Source organism: Bombyx mandarina, chromosome 24, assembly GCF_030267445.1.
Source record: "Bombyx mandarina strain Sakado chromosome 24, ASM3026744v2".
Lineage (NCBI taxonomy): Eukaryota > Metazoa > Arthropoda > Insecta > Lepidoptera > Bombycidae > Bombyx > Bombyx mandarina.
In genome coordinates this window covers 11,512,658-11,529,687 of record NC_143230.1, presented here as the reverse complement: position 1 = coordinate 11,529,687, position 17,030 = coordinate 11,512,658, and the positions used below count along the sequence as shown (strand labels likewise).

At 44.2% G+C, this 17,030-nt stretch overlaps 1 protein-coding gene across 1 annotated transcript in view; it reads left to right on the top strand.

Moving 5' to 3' along the window:
* The window catches only part of Lrrk (Leucine-rich repeat kinase), a 90,973-nt gene extending 74,220 nt beyond the window's left edge, over nucleotides 1-16,753 (top strand). Inside the window, exons 44-57 of the mRNA XM_089737936.1 lie at nucleotides 4-144; nucleotides 2,226-2,328; nucleotides 3,064-3,173; nucleotides 4,429-4,551; nucleotides 5,497-5,677; nucleotides 7,082-7,198; nucleotides 7,336-7,426; nucleotides 8,311-8,439; nucleotides 9,223-9,333; nucleotides 10,378-10,529; nucleotides 10,809-10,942; nucleotides 12,012-12,131; nucleotides 12,988-13,098; nucleotides 13,947-16,753. Coding sequence (XP_089594062.1) covers nucleotides 4-144; nucleotides 2,226-2,328; nucleotides 3,064-3,173; nucleotides 4,429-4,551; nucleotides 5,497-5,677; nucleotides 7,082-7,198; nucleotides 7,336-7,426; nucleotides 8,311-8,439; nucleotides 9,223-9,333; nucleotides 10,378-10,529; nucleotides 10,809-10,942; nucleotides 12,012-12,131; nucleotides 12,988-13,098; nucleotides 13,947-14,021 — 1,698 coding nt within the window. The 3' untranslated portion in view covers nucleotides 14,022-16,753. The remainder of the gene's footprint in view (nucleotides 1-3; nucleotides 145-2,225; nucleotides 2,329-3,063; nucleotides 3,174-4,428; nucleotides 4,552-5,496; nucleotides 5,678-7,081; nucleotides 7,199-7,335; nucleotides 7,427-8,310; nucleotides 8,440-9,222; nucleotides 9,334-10,377; nucleotides 10,530-10,808; nucleotides 10,943-12,011; nucleotides 12,132-12,987; nucleotides 13,099-13,946) is intronic.
* The last annotated feature ends 277 nt before the right edge of the window (nucleotides 16,754-17,030 follow it).

Here is a 17,030-nt window from a genome sequence, read left to right as displayed (position 1 = left end):
CAGGGAGCTCTGGACGCAGCCCTACGGGAGTACCGGAGCGGGGGGGCGCGGGTGGGGGAGAGGGCGGCGCGTGCTGTCCTCCTGCAGGTAGCTCGGGCCCTCGAGTACTTGCACGCCAGGAGGATCGTGTACAGAGACCTGAAGGTATGTTAGAGTTATTCAGAAATACCAGAGGATCTGCTCGCAATGCCAACAGCCTGCTTGGAAGTGAGCGGCGACGACGAGATGAAACCCTATCCATCGACAGCCAACTCTACCAAGAGTAGCAGACTAGGAAGAAGACCAGAGGATCACACATTATTCATTCATCCGGATTATTAACATTATTAGTAATGCTAAGTCAAGAGCACATGACAAGGCGGCTCTCTACCATTTGCCAAGGTCGAACTCTGAGCTATTTTCTTTTTTTTTTTATTGCTCAGTGCTTGTGTGGACGAGCTCACACCCTACCTGGTGTTAAGTGGTTACTGGAGCCCATATACATCTACAACGTAAATGCGCCATCCACCTTGAGATATGAGTTCTAAAGTCTCAGTATAGTTACAACGGCTGCCCCGCCCTTCAAACCGAAACGTATTACTGCTTCACGGCAAAAATAGGCAGGGCGGTGGTACCTACCCGTGCGGACTCACAATAAGTCCTACCACCAGTAATAAAGCTTTTTCGGACATGTCATTCCCCAAGGCATAGTCTGGAAAAGCTTCTCATTTTTGGTCAAGAGGAGGGAAAACGAGTAAAAAGTACAAACGAGATGGTTGGACAAGGACATTTAGGGGCAGCATCCAACAGGCGGTGAACCTCTCCTCTCAACCGATCTTCATGTATACATTTGATCGCGATCCTCAGTAATAAGAGAACGACGAAGAAGTCAGAATAGGTGGATTTATCTTTGAGTTTGAGTTGAGTGACTTGGCTACTGACCTAATACGGCTAATGTCCTTTAGTACCGTTTCTGTACCACGAGCCCACAGCAGCGTTCTGCCTATTTCTGCCAGTGACTGGTGGGGCGGATTTACAATGAAATTGAGACCGGTACTTAATGTATCAAAGTAGGGGTGGCGTTCACATCGTTAGCACTTGCCTATGACTGTCTCTGTCTATCATCTGCGCTAGTAGAGTCAAGTGCTCTCTTGGCAGAGTGGTCGTGGTAATCATTTCGGGTGGTGGTGCGCATCAAGAGACGTCGCCATACCTCGAGTACCGCGGCCCTTCTCGTGCACTCGTTGATGGGACCGTTTAGAGCTGCTTTGATTAGGTCGGTCCATCGTAACGGTGATCTTCCACGCGGTCTTGTATCTATCATGCCCTGCACCACAAGGTGCTCAACTGAGTCGTCTCCCGTCGAGACACATGTTTGAAGAAAGCGAGAATGCGACCCTGATTGATCGATATGCGCTGCTTGATGCCGGGTTCCTTGGTAACGGACTGATTATTTCTGAACTCCGTCCACGATAGTTCTCAGCATTCTCCTCCAGCACCACATTTCGAGAGCATCTATCCTCTTTTTCATGAAAGTCATCATGTAGATATATGTATACGGACTATATAATAGGGATTAAAGTATGAAATTGCCGCTTTATTGTAATAGGTACTTCGAATTGACATAGACCCTTCATGGTTTGAGATTTTTGAGTGAAACTTGTTCAAATGGTACCCATGGGGTTCTTCTTTTAAAAAATGTGCAACATTCGATCATCGACTTTCAGTTGTTTTTTTTATTCAGCTTAAACAAGAAAGATGGATACTTCGAAAATTCGAGTGATTTTTGAATAAGAGTTGCGACGCGGAACTAACGCTCCCGGAACAGCTCGCAATATCAATTTTGCGTTTGGAGGAACTGCAATTAGAAACCATTCGTCACCCTCCGTATTCGTCAGACCTTGCTCCAACGGACTACCATTTTTTTCGTGATTTGGACAATTTTCTACGTGATAAAAAGTTTTCTTCCCAGGAGGCAGTACAAAATGCTTTCACATAGCTTGTAGAATCTAGATCACCAGAGTTCTATTGCGAAGACATACAATATGACCTTCCTATTATTCTTTATTAGATGGCAGCAATGTATAGATAATAATGGCAGATATCTTGATTAAATAAATATGTTAAATGAAAAAAAAAACAATTTCAATTTTTCAGTACAAATCGGCAATTTCATACTTTAACCCCTAATATAACTCTCAAGTTCATTGCTGCCGTCATCTGTTATAAGAATACTAATGTTTCAGTCTGAAAACGTATTGGTGTGGCATCTCCCGAAGCCACACGAAGCCGCGGAAGCTGAGATCAACTCAGCCCCCCTGCAAGTACTGGTCAAACTGGGAGATTACGGTAAATATAAGTGGGGCCAGTGCGGTCCGTTAGAAATACGGATAATTTACTGGTGGTAGGACGTGTTGTGAGTCCGCACGGGTAGGTACCACCACCCTGCCTATTTCTGCCGTGAAGTAGTACCTAATGCGTTTCCGATGTCCGATTGCCGATGTCCATGGGCGAAGGCAACCAATCACCATCAGGTGGGCCGTGGCTCGTCTGCCGACAAAGGGCAATAAAAAAAAACAAAAAAACTTTGGGAAAGACGAATCAGAAGATACTGAGAATGAATCATTTCTAAAAGACCTGAAAGACTAAAACATATATTAACTAACAAAAGAAGGCAAAGTTAGTCAATCCAAGCGCTTGAGTAACATAAATCGATATAATTGTTACTGGTGGTAGGATCCCATTTGAGTCCGCGCGGGTAGGTACCACCGCCCCGCCTATTTCTGCCGTGAAGCAATAACGCGTTTCGGTTTGAAGGGTGGGGCAGCCGTTGTAACTATACTGAGACCTTAGAACTTATATCTCAAGGTGGGTAGCGCATTTGCGTTGCAAATGTCTGTGGGCTCCAGTAACCACTTAACACCAGGTGGGCTGTGAGCTGGTCTACCCATCTAAGCAATAAAAAAAAATTCTTGAGTGCGCCGCGTATGGCGCCGGTGACCTACATGACATTGTTACGAATACAGTTTCCGTCGCTCTGACCGGAGTATACGTGAGGATCGTCAGTGCTGGTAACGTTTACAGGTATCAGCAGGCTAGCTCCGCCCTCAGGGACGAAAGGCTTTGGGGGGACCGAAGGGTTCATGGCGCCGGAGATCATGAGATACAATGGCGAAGAAGAATACAATGAAAAGGTAAGAAGATCAAAAACTAGTTAATACTATTTTATTTTACTTGAAGTCGTCGTGGCCTAAACCTAAGTTCTAAAGGATAAGACGTCCGGTGCATTCGTATGTAGCGATGCACCGGTGTTCGAATCCCGCAGGCGAGTACCAATTTTTCTAATTTTTTTCCCGACCTATGCTGATAGCTTTGACGGGCTATTGCAGCTTCTTCTTGATGTGTAGGTGAGCTCATGGGGCTCAAACCGAGAGATTTGCTAAAACTGGCCCTAGCAAGAGCGGTGTTTCGTAGAATCTACCACCGGATCGGAAACGCGACCCACTGAGAAGTTCCGATGAAAAACTCAGTGGGATTTTTCTAATGAAATACGTACTTAACGATTGACTTCCACGGTGAAGGAATAACATCGTGTAATAAATACTTATGGTATTACTGGTGGTAGGCCCTCTTGTGAGTCCGCACGGGTAGGTTCCACCACCCCGCCTATTTCTGCCGTGAAGCAGTAATTTCGGTTTGAAGGGGGTAGCCGTTGTAACTATACTGAGATCTTAGAACTAAGGTCACGAGGTGGGTGGTGGCATTTACATTGTAGATGTCTATGGGCTCCAGTAACTACTTAACATCAGGTGGGCTGTGAGCTCGTCCAACCATAAATGCAATAAATAATAATAATAAATACTGTTTTATTTTACTTGATGGTGGTTAGTTAGTTACTTAACGCTTCAGTGTGCTTAGTGCGAGTTTTTTGACGTTCTCGATAACGTAAAAGTTAACTCGAATTTGTATGGAGTTGGAACAGCTTCCCTGCGTTTGCCGCTAGGGGCGCTGGTCCAACTCCATACAAATTCTAAGAGCCGTGCTTCGCAGAATCTACCATCAGATCGGAAACGCGACCCACTGAGAAGATCCGTCTGTGTAGAGCGTGGACTGTATTTTGTACTGGTCGCTTCAATTATTAGATATATTCAGAGAGAAAGTTATTTTTATTTTATTTTAATGTAGTTACAACAAGTGCACGTATGACCTGAATTTTTGATTGACTCACAATGACTGTGTTGCCAAAATTATTATTCTGTTTCAAAATTCAAAGAACAGTCTAACAAACTTCATGTTTAGAATTGCTCTAAGCACCGTCAAGAAACTCAGCGGGCTGTGTCTATATGGGTTAAATTTTTACGGGCTTATTAAATTCCTTTATCTTGGAAGCAGTTTGTGAACATGAGTTGAGTACGCAAGGAAGACATGCAGAACTTGTACACATTCCAGGTGGACTGCTTCTCTTACGGCATGCTGATCTACGAGGTGGTGACCTGCCGCCAGCCCTTCGAAGGTCACGAGGCCGTCAAGGAAGCCGTGCTTGAGGGCGTGAGGCCCACACTCACTCCAAGGGTAATAGCAGAGGCGGATTATCCGTAAGACAAACTAGGCACGTGCCTAGGGGCGTGTAGTTATAAGGGGCGCGCAAGCACAGAATTTTTAAATAAATAAGTAAATGCTGATCTATAATCTAAATTTATAATAGATTATTCCTATTTGGCCTATTTCCCAGAGCAGAGAGGAATCATGAATTTCGATGTTCGTTCTGTCGTCCCTCTTGATTTCTTAACAGTTATAACGTCATATTTCACTCGCGCATTAGCGTAAGTACAAGGGTCCTGATCTACTAAAGTTAGGGGTTTGATGATACAACGTCATCGTAATTGCAAAAACATTTCGGTAGGCAGCGGTTTGGCTCTGCCCCTGGCATTGCTGAAGTCCATGGGCGACGGTAACCACTCACCATCAGGTGGGCCGTATGCTAGTCTGCCTACAAGGGCAATAAAAAAAAAAGTTAAAATTTATAGTATTATGATGGCCATTTATGGCCGGTACAGGGGAGCCGATAAAGTGATTGCCTAGGGGCCAAGATAAGTGGAAGAGCTCACAGGTTACTGGAGCCCATAGACATCTACAATGTAAATGCGCCACCCACCTTGAGATATAAGTTCTAAGGTCTCGGTATAGTTACGACGGCTGTCCCACCCTTCAAACCGAAACACTTTACTGCTTCACGGCAGAAATAGGCAGGGCGGGTGGTACCTACCCGTGCGGACTCGCAAGACGTCCTACCACCAGTAAAAACCGGCTGACTAGGCGGACTTACAATACTTCACTCTTGGAACCACTGCACTAGATAGATTGTGATACTGCTGAGTTAACTGGACTAAAGAGATGAATACACGTACAAACAATGGCACAACCTTTTTAATTCTAACAGCTAATCCTTGGTCGCCAATTAGAATCTACTACAGCGTCTCGGCAACAAAGCCTCTAGCAGACCAATCTATGTCCCAGGAGTTGGAGTATCCGTGCTGCGTTCTCGAGATGATGCGTCGGTGCTGGAGCGGGTCTCCGGAGGCGCGTCCGTCGGGCGCCGCGCTGGTGTCCCTTAGCGCAGCCCCCGAGTACGGCACGCTCCGGGACGCGGCCGCCTGCCGCCCCGCCGCCACCGCCGCGGCGCTGCCTCTACACACACGTGAGTACCCGCGCGCCACGTGTAGCTGTGACGTCACGGAGCCACGTGTGGCTGTGACGTCACCAAGCCACGTATGGCTGTGACGCAACCAAGCCACGTGTGGCTGTGGCGTTACTAAGCCGCGTGTAGCTGTGACGACACCGAGCCACGTATAGCTGTGACTTTACCGAGCCACCTATAGCTGTGACGTCACCGAGCCACAGATCTGCGCGGACGTGCACTGCATAGTACTAACACTTTACTGGTTCACAATTTGAACTGTGTTCTAGAGGGAGACTAATTTTAATACAAAACAATTGTCATTGCCATTGACATTGGAACTCCTGTTCGCCTAAAATGAAATTCCTGGTGGTTCTTTTAAGACTTCGTCTGCAAATATTGAGAATTGGAACTGAATTTTTTCCAAAACCACACGACTGACTCGGTGGTGCAGTAATTATCGGTTCTAACTGTTGCGCCGAAGGTTGTGGGTTCGCTTCCCGCATCAGGACAAACATTGTGTGATGAACAGGTCTGTGTGCTCTTCATCTGCGTGTTTATTATCTATATACGCATATATTTAAACGTATATAAGTATGTTTATCAGTCTCTGGTAGTCATAACACAGAGAATCCTAAATTGGAGCCGGATTTTTGCAGGTCGAATTCGAATTGAATCAAAGTAGCTCCGGTAATCAACAAATTAAAAAGTGGACTGTTAGCGTGGTATGGACATGTGAGGCGTGGAGAGGAGATGCATGTGACTAGGAGATGTATGGAAATGGTAGTGCGAGGTAGAGGGGGAAGAGGTCGACCGAAGAAGACATGGATGGAGTGTGTGAATGACGATATGAGAGAGAGAGAGGAGTGGGTGTTGAGATGACGGCTGATAGAAGAGAACGGAATAGTAAAATAAAGTGGAGACAAAGAAATAAGAAGAGATCTAGAGATAGAGAGACCATCTCGAACAATTCTTCTTAGCTACGGTGGACCGAAGTGAGATGAACCGTGAGTTTACTAGCCCAAAATATAATCGCTTGAAGTTTCTTGCAAAAACAACAATAGCTTACCGCATCCGGAGTCGAAGAGAAAAATTAGCTGTGCCAACACCACCATTTTTTTTTAATTGCTTCGATGGGTAGACGATCTCACAGCCCACCTGGTATTAAGTGGTTACTGGAGCCCATAGACATCTACAACGTAAATGCGCCGCCCACCTTGAGACATAAGTTCTTAGGTCTCAGTATAGTTACAACGGCTGCCCCACCCTTCAAACGGAAACGCATTAATAAACGCAGAAATAGGCGGGGTGGTGGTATCTACCCGTGCGGACTCACAAGAGGTCCTACCACCAGTAAAAACCTAGTGGGATAAGGTGGAGAAAAAGAAGAAGAAGAAATCGAATTGAATCAAGTTTAAATTTCAGAGGAGGGCGCGCTGCAATGGGAACTTTGGTACGGAGGAGGGGAGCCAGAACGGGTCCACACGCTCCTGGCCTCTCCACACGCCTTCACGCATCATCACACCGTCAGGCTGCTTGCAGGTCAGTCAGTGACATTTCTCTTCTCGCGTGACGTCAGAGCTAGCAGCTTGAATAATTTTGCTGCAGAGGTTATCACGTAAAACTATCGTCCGTAAACCGACTCTACAGACAACAAATGTACATATTTTTTCCCGTAGACAAAGCTGAACCAGTCGTCGCGACGGCCGTTTGCGTGGTCGGAGCCACGGTCTGGGTCGGAGATTCCTCCGGCAGACTCACAGTATACTCGTAAGTACAAACTCCTCATACTGTAAACCCTCTAAATCGGTGTTTCCCAAAGCGGGGCCCACGCCCCCCAAGGGGACGGCTTGATAATTAAGGGGGACAATCGTACTAAATTAATATAGAAAATCTGTATTAAAACTATTTTGAATATATTATGTGTTAAAGTATTACTTTCTGTGTTTTTTGAAAACAATTTCATAGTGATTTCTTCCTAAAACCGATCATTTATGTCTCTTAAGTGAACAAATCAATTTTTTTATGTTAAATATTATGTATAGGGGACATAAAAATTTTAGAAATGTTACAGTGGGGCATGGCATAAAAAAAGGTTGAGAAACACTGATCTAAATCATTGACGCGGACCTCATCTTTCGCAGAGGCTACTCCTCCCCAATCTGGCTGTCCTACTAAACAGGCAGGATGCTACTTTCCCAGTGGAACAGTAGATCACCAATCCATCATCATCATTCTCCTGCCCTTCTCCCAGTCACCTGGGGTCGGCGCAACATGTTTTCTCCTTCCATACTCCTCTATCATATACCATTTCTTCGCTCACTCTTACAGATATCGTCTTTCACACTATTGTAAATCACCAGTCCGTTGTAAGATTTTTTACTGGTGGTAGGACCTCTTGTTAGTCCGCACGGCTACCGCCACCCTGCCTATTTCTGCCGTGAAGCAGTAATGCGTTTCGGTCTGAAGGGCGGGGCAGCCGTTGTAACTATACTGAGACCTTAAAACTTATATCTCAAGGTGGGTGGCGCATTTAAGTTGTAGATGGACTCCAGTAACCACTTAACACCAGGTGGGCTGAGAGCTCGTCCAGCTATCTAAGCAATAAAAAAAGATAATCAGATAAACAGATCAGTGAATTTTATCTTCAACAGTGCTTCGACTTGCGCGTTGAAATGGAGTGCCAAAGTTCAGGATTCTGTGGGCGGCGCGAGTAGCGGCATAGTAGCCATGCTGTCACTCGCGGACCTGGGCCGGGTCGCGCTCGCCCTCGCCTGCGGGAGGTGAGGCTCAAAACGCTTTATAGTGAATACTGATTTAGCACGATTATGTTAATATGTTAATTAATATGTTAGAGGAAGTCTGAAAGTGGCACCTGTGACAGAGAAGCTGAGGAGTGCACGTTTGGGATGGTATGGACATGTGATGAGACGGAATGAAAATGAAGTTGTTAAGAGAATGTTAACTATGAATGTGGAAGGATTTAGAGGAAGAGGTAGACCTAAGAAGAAATGGATGGATTGTGTGAAAGACGATATGGGTAGGAGGGGAGTGAGCGAAGAAATGGTATATGATAGAAGAGTATGGAAGGAGAAAACATGTTGCGCCGACCTCAGGTGACTGGGAGAAGGGCAGGATAATGATGACTGATTTAGCACGATTGTAATTTGTACAAATTTCTGATGGTAGGACGTCTCGTGAGTCCGCACGGGTAGGTACCACCATCCCGCCTATTTCTGCCGTGAACCAGTAATGCGTTACGGTTTGAAGGGTGGAGCAGCCGTTGTAACTATACTGAGACCTTAGAACTCATGTCTTAATGTGGGTGGCGGCATTTACGTTTTAGATGTCTATGGCCACCGGTAACCATTTGACACAAGGCTGGATTTATTTAACCACGGTAAAAGTGAAACTTAGCTAATGCGAACTATAGGCACCGCCATATTGGCCTTGGCTGCTCAGACGAGCACCTTTCACTTTATCCTACTCCGCGGCCGACCGTCACGCGACATGCGACACGCAGACGAAAAAGCTTGAGACGAAGTTTCACTTTAAAAATTACACAGGTTGTTCTTGGTGACTGGCCAGGAGCCGGTGGCTGAAGGCTGCTTCGTGCTTTCCGAGCTTGGGGCAGCGCGCGAGCTGTGCTGTCTGGCTGCCGTGCCGACGCCGCATGGGTACGCTGTACTTAGGACTACATCACTCAGACCTATGACCTTCATAGCTTTGTGCATACCTGATCCTGTAGACCGAATAGTGAACAGTCGACGTCGTCCTAAACACGTCATTTCGGATCCTCCCGATCCACTAACGGTGCTTTTAGGTACCTCAAGCACCGGTCACCGTTCTCGTCGAGTAAATACCCATAGACACAGCCCACTAATTTTGTCGCCGGATCTTCTCAGTGGGTCGCGTTTCCGATCCGGTGGTAGATTCTGCGAAGCACTGCTCTTGCTAGGGCCAGTGTTAGCATCAATCCGGTTTGAGCTCACCTACTAGTTAAGGTTACGCTGAAGTAGCCTCTTAAGGCTATCAGCTTAGGTAATACGACGAAAGGAAGTCTTCCACCGAGCGGGTGATGTTGCTCGTAAGACCAAAGGTCTTAATGTTGTTGTTCGGAACTTGTATATATGCGAGCTTATCTTGAAAATCTGTCAAATATCTTGTGTTCTATTATGGCCACCCGCCACAGCTTTATATGAGTGAATTAATCATCGACCTTTCTAATGTTAAATTTTTATCACTAGTAGCCTAAGGGATTATTTCAGCTGCGCGGAGACAGCTAAATGAGCTCACGGACTCAACTTGAAAGATTTTACTAACACTAGCCTTAGCAAGGACTGCGCAGAATCTACCACCATATCGGAATCGCGACCCACTGAGAAAATCCGGCGAGAGAGACGCAGTGGGTTGATAACAAGATCCAAACAGTATAAGTCTTTGAGTTATCCATAATAATGCGTATTCAATTCATACAGTATGTTAAAGTATTTTTTTTTTATGTTAAAACATTGCACTATTGTGTGCCCACCATTTAATTTGATACCAATTTTGACAAGCGGTAGGCAGCGGCTTGGCTCTGCCCCTAACATTGCTGAAGTCGATGGGCGACGGTAACCACTCACAATCAGGTGGGCTCGTCTGCCTATAAGAGCTATAAAAAAGTGTGATAAGGTATAAGATTGGGTGTCTGCGTTAAGCGCTAGTGTCGGTCAGGGCAGGTTCGAGGTGTGGGCTGGCGGCGACTCGCTGTCGGCGTACCGCGTGTCGGCCGAGGGGGTGTGCGGCGCGGAGGCGGTGGCGGCGGGGGGCAGGGTCGCTCTACTGGCGGCCGCCGCGGCGCTGCCCTGCGTCTACGCGTACACGCAGCCAGGTCAGTCCCCAGAACACCGATGATATGTCGACCATTCAGAGTAATCGTATTCTAAATTCGCACTGGTGACAGGACCTCTTGTGAGTCCGCACGGGTAGGTACCACCAACCTGCCTATTTCTGCCGTGTAGCAGTAATGCAATTTGAAGGGCGGGGCAGCCGAACTCTTAGAACTCACGTCTCGTATGGGCTCCGGTAACTACTCAACACCAGGTGAGTCGTGATCTCGTCCACCTGTCTAAGCAATAAATGAACTGAATCGATGCTCTCTTGTACCCAGGCGTGTCAGTGTACCAGTACAGCGTGGTCACCAAGAAGGTCGGCTGCCGTCTGGACTGCAGCAAGCTGGTGCCCTGCTCCGAGAGCCTGCAGTCCATATCCTTGGACGAGCACTTCGATCAGTGCCTGTGTAGGGTGAGTGCACTGGGAATGTTCTTTGGTTGAATGACTTTGAGAACCGGTTACGTAAGACTAATGATGTTTGACTTTGTTTGTCCTCAATGACGTCACCTATTATAGGTTCTCTCTCTCTCTCTCTCTTCGACTTTAATAGGTAATTTGAAAGGGTTGGAAGTCGTGCTGTGAACGAACACGACGAGGTAGATGTATAAGCTCCATGTAAGCTTTCAATTCGTGCATCCATCAATACAACAAATAAAAGTCAGGGTCAGCCTTTTTTGGGTGCAAATCATAAGACTCCAGATTCTAAAACTGTGATAAACTACTCTTACTTTTATTGGATAAACAATATTACGCGTCTGAACAAAGCGTCGCGTGAACGCGCATTGTAACGCGAAGGTAATCTCCTGATTGCGTTACATTGCGTGTCAAAAAAAATGTATATAGCGCGTAGACTACTATAAATAGACACTTCGGACACATCGCTCGTAGAGACCCCGATAAAACTTAGAGAAGCTGATGGTAGTGGGTTAGGTTGACGGGAGAAGATCACGCGGACACTCACCTACCCGCTGATCTGATCTGTTAAAGACCATATCTGGTAACCTAGGCTGTAAAGACCGCTGAGGACAGGAAGACGTGGAGAAGCAGAGTCCTATTTTTTTCCCTAGCTATTCTAGTAACTCGAGGGGTTATACTAGATTCATAGAAGTAGTAGGTGAGCTCACGGGGCTTTAACTTGACGACGTTGCTAACACTGGCCCTAGCAAGAGCAATGCTTCGCTGAATCTACCACCGGATCGGAAACACGACCCACTGAGAGAATCCGGCGAGAAACTCAGTGGGCTGTATCTATGGGTTAATTCGCTAAGGACCGTGACCGGTGCTTGTAGTACCTAAAAGCACCGTTAGTGGAACGTGGACTCTTTACCATTCGGTCCGTAGGAACGGCAATGTCAGCATAGCGCATCGAGCGACCAAAGCTTCTTCGCCAACGCAGTTTGACTCAGAAGAAGAATAGTTTTTTATACGAATTCCATTTGTACGTATGATAGTTATTAATTATCGGTTATTCAATTTGCAGGTGACTGCGTTGAGCGCGGTCGGAGACGAGGTTTATGTTGGGACAGCGTGGGGCTGCGTCATAGTGGCTGATGCGGCGACGTTGCGTCCCATTACCGTCTGTCGGCCCTACGAGCAGGACGTGAGTAATTGTGTCCCTCAACTTGTGCACTCTCCCTCCCCTAAAGGGTTAATAAACCTTCATTTATAGACCTAAAGTTCAAACCCTTTAGTATTGTTACGCGCTAGGGTTCGGGATAAATAAATGTTCCACCGAAGTACAACTTAAAATTGTATTTATCACTTGAACACTTTAAAACTCTCAATTCGCTTCTTCGCTTCGCTTCAGGTGATCCGTTCGCTGTTTCGCTTCGAGTAATTCCGATTACTGACTGACTGCGTGCCATCCCTGCAACGCTTTTATAGTCGATACGAAATCCCTAGAATTATCGAGTTTTATCGAATTCCACACAAGTCGAGCATTGTGCTTCCGCTATCTGACAATAGATGGCGTTGTACTTCTCGAGCGTTCTAGGTGCTACTAGATCCTTCGATATTCATTCCACTATTCGGCGATAGATGGCGTTACTCTTACCGGCGTAACAGTACCATCTATCATAGAACTAAAGATATTTTATGCCCGATTCGCGCTATCAAGATAACTTTGTGTATACACAAGTTCCGAACATTCTGACTGTCATTCGGATCTTTCCAATGTCTTCTTCGGGAAAAAACCGGAGGAAAATGATAAATTTACATAGCCTGAAATGGCTAGTTTCTCACCGGAACTTCTCAGTGGGTCGCGATTTCGATCCGGTGGTAGATTCAGCGAAACCTTACTCTTGCTAGGGCTAATTTAAGCTAATTCTCTGAGGTTGAGCCCGTGAGCTCACCTACCGATCTAGGCGTGGCTGAAATAACCCTTTAGGCTACCAAAGAATAGGTATAAAAATAAATCGAGTTCCCGCCAAAACGACCGTAAATATGTTTTGTTCCAGGTGACCGCCATCATACCATTGCCGCAACCGAAAAAATCGAAAAGGTCTCCGATGCTGGCAACATTCGGCAACGGATACAGACCTCTGGTCCAAAGATACGCCCCGACTCAGGTCAGTTCTTACATGCGATATATATAGTTGGATTTTTACTGGTGGCAGGACCTCTTGAGAGTCCGCGCGGGTGGGTACCACTGCCCTGTCTATTTCTGCCGTGAAGCAATGCTATTCGCTTTGAAGCGCGGGGCAGCCGTTGTAACTATACTGAGATTAGAACTTACATCTCAAGGGCGCATTTACGTCATAGATGTCTATGGGCTCCAGTAACCACTTAACATCAGGTGGGCTGTGAACTCGTTCACTCATCTAAGCAATAAAAAAAACAACAAAAAAAGCTTTTTTAACGAATGCTTTTAACGCTATTTAACGGATAGTTGTTTCTAACACGCTTTCTTCGTTTAACTCGTGTCTATATATTTTTAGTTCAAACTAATTTCGTCAATATAACCCAAAATTATTGCTGTGGTAAAACGTGGAGACATCTATTGCATTTTCTTATCAGCTTTAAATAAAATACTTTTTGTGATTTTGCGGTGCTTTCAGTTCTTTCGTCCTTTTGTTATTTCTCTATCTTATTCTAATAACTTTAAACGCCTTTTTTTTTAATTTACCCGGTTGCTACTGTAGCGCCACCCTTATTTAGCAGATTTTAACGGACACTTTTTACACACACAGAGACGGTTCTCCTTACCCCTACCCTCCATACTAATTTCTTGACTTTTTGGCGGGAACGTGCCTGTGCCTATGCTAGCGCCATTCTGGAGGATTTTTGAACTGTTATTTAGTGCTGAAAGCGGGACACTTTTTCAAGCTTCTCCCATATGAGACCTTTCTCCTTGCCTTTACCCTCCATAAAAATTAGCTATAGGTCATTGATCCTTGCTTATTATTATTTTTCACAGACTAACAACGCACAGCAACAGTACAATGGCTACTACTGCCTGCTCTGGAATTCGAGGCATTGGCTCCCCGATTAATAAAAACATCTTCAAACAATACGCTTCGACGACAAACTTTAAACATCTAGGGCTAGAATTGACGCTGCTAATGACAGCGCCCGACAATAAAGACTTTTGGGATGAGGCAATTAGCTAAATAATTCCGGCTTCATCGTTTATCTCTGTCTGACAAACGTCAAATCGGTAGCGTGCGACAGAGATAATGCACGTGCTATATTTATCGCCCGGTACAGCAGAAATTATGATATGATAATTGATTTTAAATTCTGGCTTACATTTATATTGAAAGTCGAATTTGTGAAAGAAAATGTTCGCTTCGTCGTTACGCGATGTATATTGATTGCGTTTGGCTGTATGGACTATGTCCGCTTTGCTCGTTGATGTAGATAAAAAAAGTCATGCTTTTAAAAAGGCTTATTCGAAGATAGTTTTGGCGGGAAAGATCAAATATGTCAATATGTCCGAATTGTTTTAATAATTTAGCGTACAGAGGGTAGATGTAAGGAGCGCTATCTTATATAGGGATGACCGAAATATCGCTAGTGTAATAAGTTTTTATATTTATTGCATAGATGAGTGGACGAGCTCACAGCCCACCTGGTGTTAAGTGGATACTAGAGCCCATAGACATGTACAATGTAAATGCCGCCACCCGCTTTGAGATATGAGTTCTAAGATCTCAGTATAGTTACAACGGCTGCCCCGCCCTTCAAACCGAAACGCATTACTGCTTTACGGCAGAACTAGGTAAGGCGGTGGTACCTACCCGCGCGGACTCACAAGATGTCCTATCTCCAGTGGAAGTGGAAACGATATGAATATAGCAGTTTTAAACAGACCGAAATGAGCTGGATTGAAATGTAGTGTTGTAGTTGGTAGGGTTGTTTTTAAAAACCTTCCACTTGCTACGGTGGCGCCATCTTACATGTCTTTGTTTCAGCGGACACTTTTTAATACACTGATTTTTTTAAAAGAGATTTTATGACCTGGTAACTAAGACCTTTAAGTCATGTCTTATTTTAATTTATGTTCTTATTTTTATGAAAAATGATATTATGGAGTGAAATGAAATGAAGACGATTATTTGAGACATTAATCAACTGGGATGAAATTAAATGAAATGAAATGAGATGATATGGGATGAAATATAATCTCAGTAAAATGGTGGTCATGCACTGAGATTTTTTCAGTGAACTTTTTGGAGGATCACGAGAAGTTACGTCCAGCGGCTTTGTTTCGTTTTCCCACATTTGTGCACTTTCACAGATATTAAACGGTTAATAAACCACCGTTATTACACATTTAAACCTGAAGAAACACTAAATAGACAAAATAAAACAAATCACACAACTTCACTCTTCGCGTTCCCGCCAAAAAGTGCTACACTGAGATGATTCTACTCATTTCTACCCTCTTTAAATTGGATATTTATGATTGATTTTAATGTAGTATCCCAACCCACACGGTCGAGCTGAGTGTTGCGTTTATTTCATAAGAATCTATAAAGGTATCTTGAAGTGGTCAAGAAAATGATTAAATGCGTTAAACTTCTTCAAATACTCATTATATTATTTTTAATTATTTTACAAAATAGAATTGACATGCGCGTCCATCTTTTTCTTCGTGTAATATTTTTTTTTAATTTTGACAATTGGTGCCACTATTGCGTTTCCTGATTTGTGATTGGTTCGTGCGATATGACGTCATCGTTGGCCAATCACCGCCATCAATGTATGACGCGACGTTGGTTCGTTAGCACTGAGCTATTTAAAAAGGCATTTCAAATCGATTATTTATGGAAAACAGATGTATGATTAAATTATATATTTTCATCACAGTCGGCATCTCTTGGTAGAGCAAATATTTATTTTACCCGGCCTTAAAAAGGAGGAAGATCTCAGTTCGATTTTTTTTAATATGTTACCTCAGAACTTTTTTCTAGGTGAACCTTTTTTGATGTTTAATGTTTTGTTGAGACTGATGCTACCAAGATCCAGCCAATAGTTTCTGAGTTACCTTTACACATTCACATTCAATTATGTCCGACTTCGCCATTAATAAATATTCTTTCTCGTTTTGTTTTAGTAAGATTTACTGATTTTTTTGTTAAGTTACAGATATCAATTAAATTTCCACTTTGAATGAGAATAATTATAACAGATACGTGTATTTATAAATACTTATAATAATAAACTTTAAAATTGATTCATGTTCATATCGAGGGGTGAAAAGTCATTTGATTTAAGCGACATTTTTACAAATTTACATGAGAGCCATTTAAAGTTTAAACATTTTGAAAAAAATATCATAACAAAATAACTTCTACAACTACTTATTTGAATACGGTAAACTTAATTGAAGTTCAATTAAAAATGTCGAACTGTTGATCCTATTACCAAAAAAAACGGACTATTAATTACAAAAATTAATTTTCTTTTTCATTTTTATTGCCCTTATAAGAAGACGAGCATACGGCCCGCCTGATGGTGAGTGGTTACCGTCGCCCATGGACTTCAGCAATGCCAGGGGCAGAGCCAAGCCGCTGCCTACCGTTAAGCACTCTCCACAAGCCTCGTTTGAAGAAGGACATGTCATAGCGCTCGCGAAACACTGCAAATGTCGCGTATTAAGCGGAATGTCGGTTATTTCCATTCACCCCTCGATAAGTAGATAATTTTATGTGTTGACAGTAATCTATCGTAGCTATAAAGAAAGCCAAAGATGAAAAATAAATGATTTAAAAACAAAAATTGTTTTATTTAATTAAAAAATTATAATGGATTTACTTTTATTGCTTGTACGAATAGCTGAGGTCACGCCCCATTTCTGATGCTAAGTGATCACCGAAGCCCATAGTCATCAACTGGTGGTAGGTAGTCTTGTAAGTCCGCGCGGGTAGGTACCACCACCCTATTTCTGCCGTGAAGCAGTAATGCGTTTCGGTTTGAAGGGTGAGGCAGTCCTTTAGGCCTTAGAACTTATATCTCAAGGTGGGCGGCGCATTTACGTTGTAGGTGTCTATGGGCA